Source organism: Sinocyclocheilus grahami, unplaced genomic scaffold, assembly GCF_001515645.1.
Source record: "Sinocyclocheilus grahami isolate Dianchi unplaced genomic scaffold, SAMN03320097.WGS_v1.1 scaffold1592.1, whole genome shotgun sequence".
NCBI classification, from domain to species: Eukaryota; Metazoa; Chordata; class Actinopteri; order Cypriniformes; family Cyprinidae; genus Sinocyclocheilus; species Sinocyclocheilus grahami.
The window spans coordinates 34,642-43,000 of NW_015506771.1; the positions used below are offsets into that span (position 1 = coordinate 34,642).

At 35.4% G+C, this 8,359-nt stretch overlaps 2 protein-coding genes across 2 annotated transcripts in view; both read right to left on the reverse strand.

Moving 5' to 3' along the window:
* The window catches only part of LOC107571418 (NACHT, LRR and PYD domains-containing protein 3-like), a 10,885-nt gene extending 7,590 nt beyond the window's left edge, over positions 1–3,295 (reverse strand). Inside the window, exon 1 of the mRNA XM_016257741.1 lies at positions 3,234–3,295. The gene's annotated coding sequence lies outside the window, so the exon portion shown is untranslated. The remainder of the gene's footprint in view (positions 1–3,233) is intronic.
* A 2,662-nt stretch (positions 3,296–5,957) lies between these two features.
* The window catches only part of LOC107571419 (protein NLRC3-like), a 3,685-nt gene continuing 1,283 nt past the window's right edge, over positions 5,958–8,359 (reverse strand). Inside the window, exons 3-5 of the mRNA XM_016257743.1 lie at positions 7,126–7,299; positions 6,638–6,684; positions 5,958–6,564 (exon numbers count right to left, since the gene is read on the reverse strand). Of these exons, the coding sequence (XP_016113229.1) occupies positions 6,038–6,564; positions 6,638–6,684; positions 7,126–7,299 (748 nt within the window). The 3' untranslated portion in view covers positions 5,958–6,037. The remainder of the gene's footprint in view (positions 6,565–6,637; positions 6,685–7,125; positions 7,300–8,359) is intronic.

Sequence of the window (8,359 nt, forward strand, 5' to 3'; positions counted from 1 at the left end):
GTTTGTAGGGGAGGCAGTGCCCCCGCTCTGGCCCCCCTAAATTTGGTGCAATGCTCAGTGTGTCCTGTGGGAGGCAATAATGGAAAAAAGTAAAACATCACCAGCTGCGCTTTTACAGCGCTGCACATTAAAATCAATCAAACACCATTCTGTTGAACTTATAAATGCAGTGGCCAATCAGAGGCGTTTAGATGAGTCATCGCCGAAACTTACAATGTTTTTTATTAAATTCACATTAAATACAAAGTTGTAATAAAAATATTGTATGGCATGACACCCATATCTGGTACTTAAGTAAAAAGAGGGTTTTTTGCATAGTTAATAGAGTACACTATATTAGGCTACTTTGCTCATCGCCCATTATAGATCAACTAACATATTCTATAAAGGTGCAAAATGCATTTACTTCCACATATTTGAGAATTGAGATATTTCGTGATATAGTTCACACATTTGGGAATAAATACGTGGGTAAAAGACGAAAAGGGTGTTTCAAGATAAAAAATAAAAGTGTAAAACAGCTTTAAATTTAGTTTTTTTTTTCATACGTTAGAATGTTTAGCTAACTGTTTAACTTTATATTTTTCAGAACAAAAAATAATGACTATCATGTATTTTTTAGTATGATTTACAGAAGACACCCACTAAAATGTAATTCAGTGTAACAATATTTATATACCAAAAAAAATATTGTTAGGCTTATATTAAAAATTATTAATTTGATGACATTATAAAATATATTTAAGCATCACAGTGCAGTCCTCAAATACCAATTAACTTTAATTTTTAAATCTTTATAGTTTGCTATGTCCTTCAAACCATAGGTTTTACCCATTTGCCAGCAAGAACTTTTTGTGAGTAAAAAAGTAATTTAAAATATAATAAAATTTAGTATGATCACATATTCTTTTTTTGCATTTTAATAAGTACAGGTCAGAATAAGTATATTGTTTCATTTTTACATAAATATATATGTTACTCTGAATGACGATTTGCCAAAAAGAGAGATAATATTGCCATTGTTCCCATAACTGAAATGTTTTTAGTATTAGTCCGGTCATTAAATTAGTTTTAAAGATATTCCTGAGTAAATGACTGCAGAAGCAGATGTTGAAATATAATAAGCATTTTATTCTACTGTTCTGATGCGCCCCTGCCATGCTTGCTTAGCTTGTCTCTGATTCTGACTTGCACTGCCCCAGAATTGTTGCAGCCATATTGATAAATACTTTCTATTCTAAACATACTTAGGTTTGCCAATATAAATGTCATTATCAGGAGGAGTGTCTGGGGTGGAGAATCCCCTCAGTGACCTCTCTTGAACTTGTGACATACTGTAGTGAGGGGGGAGTCTCTGTTCAGAAATACTGGCAAGCTATTGTTCTGACAATTGAAATCCTCAATACCTTTCTCTTTTCCTTGCTAAAGGCACATTCACACCAAGTACGATAACTATAATAATAACGATAAAGATATAGTAAAAAAAAATTTTTTTTACAGCTGATGAATAATAAAAGCATTTACAACCAATCAAAATCCACTCCATTTTAAAGAGCTCGAGCATTTCTTAGATCAAACAGTGCTTTTTGTTTTGTTTTATTGTTCATTGGTGTGGAGGCTAGCATAGTTATGGTTATAGTTATCTTTATAGTTATTGTTCTTGGTGTCAACAGGTTTTAAGAGTGCCACCCAAGCTACTGGGTCCGCACTTATTTTATTAGCTTTTTTGGCTTTTTACAGTGCCTAGCAGCTCTCTCTGTTTGTGGGCATTTAAAATTATTAAATTAATCAATACAAAAATACATTCAAAAATTAATATTTATTAAGTTTAACACATATTTGTCAATGTTAAACATTCCCCATGTATCGAATCAAAACGAATCAACATACTTAATATGTAATATGTAATATGAATAAGATGCTAATATGAATAAGATGCTAAAATTGTTATTTATACATTGATTCTGACATTCAGTGTAATGGATGACACTGTGGTGTAACAGAGAATTTGCATTACACAACATGACAAAAACATTACCCTGAATGACGCAACTTCTACTTCAGCTTATATTGCAGGCAATCAACTGGCCACCTGTGTCAAACAGTGAGTTTGGCCATTAAAGCTAATCACAATTATTTACAAATCTCCTAATTAAAAAAATAAAAAACTAACAATAAAAGTGTTTTTCGGCATTTCACTGAATTACATGTGTTTTTGTAACTGCAGATAACACACCATAAAAAGGTGGAATTATCAAATATTTAAGAGCAATAAATTCACTTTTCTGCAGCACCACATGGTCATCAGGGTGCCATCTTATGATGTCACAGACTGCTGAATGACTATCAGTTTTTTTATATGATTTCAGAATGGCTTCTTGTTTCTATTATCTCTGACAAACTGCATTTTCGGGACAAAAGTCCCCTGGTTATTTCATAACTTAAAAAAAAAACAAGAAGACATAGACCTTTTAATATAACACAGAAAATGCCAAGACAACCAATGTATTTTTTAACTTGGTATTTTATATGTTTATTTAAAGATGTAATGGTAAAATCAAAGTCTTTACCATTACACTGAATTACATTATTCACTTTGGAACATTATTTCCCCCATATTTTGACATTTTATTTTCACCAAACTTATTTGAAATATGAAAGTAGACCCTTTACTTGCATTTAACATGTCTTTTTATGTATATAAAAGTACTTTTGTAAACTTAATTTGTTGCGGACACTGTCGTCTCGTCTTTGATCCACATGCTACTAAATGGATCCATTCAGAATAACCAAAACCACTAACCAGTGGATAATCTAAAGCACCTTCAGCTGGCATTCATTATAAAACACTCCTGCTTTTAAGCCAAATACACTCTGAAAATAATCATTTATTGCCATCTGGACACGAGTCACCGCCATCTCTGATGAAATCGTCTGTGTTTTCTTTGCATTAGCGCTGTAACTTATTACTTATTACTAATGCATTCCCTTTCTGGATCCTTGAACTTTCCAGAAGTTTACCGGTTTCAAATGACCTCCTGGGTAGTCTGCTTTATAGTGTCATTTCTAATCACCCAGACAGCTGTTTCATTTCTGTCGTTTTGTTCAAAGCTGTTAAACTGTTGTAATATAACAGCTCAGGTTTAAAATATCATGTAAAGAAAGCAAAACCTAAATAGCATTTTATTTTTATCTGACCGCATGGTTACATGAGGAATACGTTCTTAACTTACCACAAAACATTAGCAGGTTTAGCCTCGGAATGGCATCTCTTCTTTTACTTTTCTTCCTCTTGTTTAATGGCGAATAACTCTTTAGGAGCGTTATTGCTTTTACTTTCATTTCGAGTCACCTGGTCAAGTTGAGTCTTGAAAAACAACCATACTTCCTCTAGTGGCATAGAACATCATCACATTCTGAGCTGAGTTGTAATTTAGGCTGCTTTAGGAGAGGCCTCTGCATGAAATCTAAACTCGACACATGAACATCAGGAAAGTGTTATGTGGTTTAATAAGGTCAAATAGCTTTTGCTGTCATTTTAATGAAATATCATGTGTAATATGACAACATGGGTAGTACATTGCATGAGGCAGAGGAAAAACATGTTAAAAATAAAGGTATAGTTATTGCCTACCAAAATAAAATGGTAGGCAATAACTATCACAATATGCTTCTTCAATATGTTGTGAGGCAGGACTAACCCACAACCCTATATTCAACAGGGATTGCCCACACCACAAAGCCCTGTTTAACGTTCAGCTATTAAGTCTTGTTTGTGTGTTTTTCATTGCATTCATGTTCCCGTGTGTCCTTCATGTGTGTCAGTTGTCTCTCGGGGCAGGGACAGGGACAGACTCCAGCCGTGTCCCTCAGAGAGATGACTGTCCTGGACACACAGACTCACAGAGACCCCCGTCCATCAGCAGAGACTCCAATGAGAGAGGAACTAATGAAGATGAAGAATGAAAACAGACTGAGAGATGAGAGGATTATATAGAAAGACAGATGTAATGGAGGAGAGCAGACAGTGTGTGAGAATGGATAAGTAATATAAATTCATATTTTATCAATTATTTTGGGGAAAATTAAATAAAATATCAAGAATGCCAACAAAACAAAATAAAACATATAAACTGCAATATTTTATTTATATACTTATTTAGCTTTTTTTTTCAAGACATAGAAGAAAATAATGTTAAGCAGAGTGAGCCACAAAAAGACTTCACAATAAAATATTTTCTGGAATACATTATAATAGTGTTGCACATGATTATCTCATTTATATGACGATCATATCAATAATTACATTATTTTATCTTCAAGCTGTACTAAACAGGGAGGAAAAACTTTGACCTTACAATTCCTGACAATCCAGCAAAAAAAACAACAACTGCATTCTCTGAAAATGTGACTGACATCTACAGTAGTTTTTATAAGATTATAACAAATTAAGAGTTTGGTTACCTCACATGAATTACCATCATATTTCCTATCTGAAGGAGAGATTAAGAAACATTGGTCTGTGATGAACTGCTCATTACGAATGTAGTTCTACAGTACTGCATGCAGCTTTACAAAATATGACGTGTCCAGCAATACCTTCATGAAACCATTGTGCACTGTATGTAGAATTTGTTTGATTCTGTCTTTTTGTAAGAAAATATAATTAAAAAATATTATGCCTATGGAAACCTGGAGCTTTATTTCTCACAATTGTGGCTTAGTGTTACAATGTGACAATAAATGATTTACTTTATTTTTTTGCAATTGCCATTATGTATCAGTGTTGGGGAAGCTACTCTGAATCTGAAGCTTGACCAGCTACAAGCTACTCGTAATTAAAGTTGTTAAGCTACATTCAAGCTACCCTTCTGAAAAAGTAGCTAGCTACACTACAAGTTACTATCAAAAAGTAGCTAGCTACACTACAAGTTACTATCAAAAAGTAGCTAGCTACTTTGAAACTACTTTCAATTTTATTATTATTATTCTTTTTACAATTAACATGACAAATATCTAAATAATTATCAATGAAGAATTATAATAAAGTTATAAGTAAAATATTTGGGGTTTAAAACAACATACTGTAATGCAATCATGATTTCAAAGAGTATGGTGAATTCAGGTTGATTGGGATACTTTTCCAAGCCATTTCAATGACAAAAAGTGTCCCAATCAATTGATTTAGTAAACTATCCCATACACACAATAATACAATAGGCTATTGTATAATTATATAGTTATATTTACTGACTGCGAATAGAGACGTCAATCATCAGCTGCACGTGTGAACATTGTGCTTTGCGTGAATCCCGCCGCAACTATCCTTTGCCAAACGATAAGCACTATATCGCGATTTTATTTTCTGTTTCATTAGTGTTCATTAAAAAACTGTGGGGCACAGATTATATTATGACCGTTCATCATTGTAAAATAGACTTTTGATCTAGAGTGCAATAAAGAAGAAAAATTAATCCGTTTAAAAAGGCTATTATTCACCTCCTGAATGTGCTTTAAGTCTTCGACGTAGACCGCATTTTAATCTTTGTTATGCATAAATTATAGTTGATTCATGTGAAATATCTCTGAAAATCAAATGACCTATGCGTTCGCTGATCCAATGCATTACAGGCTAGTGGCTCGTCAGAACGCAAAACGTAATGTAGCGTTTGGTTGCTCTACACCGCTACTTGCTGGAAAAAGTAGTTACCTACAGGTAAAGCTACACTGTTTTAAAAGTAGCGTCGCTACTGTAAAGCTACTGAAAAATGTAGTTACGGTAGTAGCGTCACTACACTGTAAATAATTTTAAGCCAGCACAACAAAACCAGTCATTTAAACTTTTTTCAAGTTGGGTTTTTTACAATGTACTTGTAGCTAGCTACTCCCCAACACTGCTATTTATTAAAGTCACGATAGTGAGAATGTAAGTCATATATTTAAACATTTAGTGGCATTGCCTTTTATTATTATTTATTTTCCTCTGAGACAGAAATGGCCTTGCAGAGATGCCTCTGTAGTTCCTCACAGGATGCTGTTAAATCTGACACAGAGACACTGAGGAATTATGATAAACTCCAAATCCAGCACAGAGGGGTTCAGTGAATGTGGTGTTGAATGTGTGTAAGTGTGTGAGGGTGTGTTTGTCAGAGACGCAGTAGAAGGACAGAGTGCCGACCGACATGTCCAGATACACTCCTACTCTATTAGAGGATGAAGGGCGAGGAATGTCAGTGCTCTTATTATTGTGCCAAGCAGTATAAATTGTATCACAACAGTAAACACTCCATGACTTTTCATTGAGTCCAAACCGACAGTCGCTCCCACCTTTCCTGTTGATTCCTTTATATGTCACGGCTATATGACCCCAGCCTTTCAAATCAGCCTCCCAGTAACAGCGTCCAGTCAGACTCTCTCCACACAGAACCTGCTCATAGTTCTCAAATCTCTCTGGATGATCAGGATACGGCTGATGATCTTTCACACATGTTGTTTTTTTGTTCTCCTCAGACAGGATGAGTTGAGTGTGTGCTGTGTTTGGATCCAGTGTGAGATGACAAGCATCTGAACACAGAAAGACTGATTAGAGCATCAATGACATCATTAAATATGCATTAGTGTGTTTGTGAGAACTTACATTTTCTCAGTCCTGGTCTGACCCTGAGATCTCCCCCATGGTCCAAACTGAACAGAGAAAAAAATAAATAAATTAATAAAAAAATTGTTTTATAGTCAATGGACTGATAAATAATTCCTTAAAAAAACTTGTTTGCAGATTATATATTACATGGCAGACTGCAACAAAGTGTTAATAGAGTATACTGTGATTTGTGATAGCATTTAACCCTCTTAGCATTATGCTGTTTTATATGTTAGTAGTCTGCCGTTCAGTGTAACATATTATTCCATATCAAAGGAAAAATAAAAATTGGTAATTTTGCATATAATTGTAATTATTAACACCATGATATTTAATAAAATCCATCTTGATATTGATAAGTGTCATCTACTTTTACACTACCAAAACAATGATATATATATCATTGTTTTGATATATATATATCATTTTTGGTGTTTAAAAACCAAACATGTTCTTAAACGATGTGTCAGCATTGCTCCACATACTTGAGTATCTGCAGTTTATAGTTTGGACCCTCCAGTTTGTGGTTGAGCAGCTGGACTCCTGATGGTCCTGAGTGATTGTAGCTCAGATCCAGCTCTCTCAGGTGTGAGGGGTTTGAACTCAGAGCTGAAGACAAATGACCACAGCCTTCCTCTGTCACCATACAGCCAGACAACCTACAGACACACACAGTCAGATAAACTACAGACACACAGTCAGATCATCTACAGACACACACAGTCAGATAAACTACAGACACACAGTCAGATCATCTACAGACACACAGTCAGATCATCTACATACACACAGTCAGATCATCCACAGACACACACAGTCAGATCATCTACAGACACACACACAGTCAGATCATCTACAGACACACACAATCAGATCATATACAGACACACACAGTCAGATCATATACAGACACACACAGTCAGATCATCTACAGATACACACAGATCATCTACAGACACACAGTCAGATCAACTACAGACACACAGTCAGATCATCTACAGACACACACAGTCAGATTATCTACAGACACACACAGTCAGATCATCTTCAGACACAGAGTCAGATCATCTACACACACAGTCAGATCATCTACACACACATAGTCAGATCTTCTACACACACACAATCAGATCATCTACAGACACACACAGTCAGATCATCTACAGACACACAGTCAGATCATCTACACACACAGTCAGATCTTCTACATACACACACACACACACACACAGTCAGATCATCTACACACACAGTCAGACCATCCACACACACACACACACACACACACACACATACACACATACACACACACACAGGCAGATCTTCTACACACACACACACACACACACACACAAATCAGATCATCTACAGACACACACAGTCAGATCATCTACAGACGCACACAGTCAGATCATCTACAGACACACACAGACAGATCAACTACAGACACACACAGTCAGATCATCTACAGACACACACAGTCAGATCATCTACAGACACACACACACAGATAATCTACAGACACACACCATTAGATCATCTACAGACACACAGAGTCAGATCATCTACAGACACACTCAGTCAGATCATCTACAGACACACACAGATCATCTACAGACACACACAAACAGATCATCTACAGACACACACAGATCATCTACAGAAACACACAATCAGATCATCTACAGACACACAGAGTCAGATCATCTACAGACACAC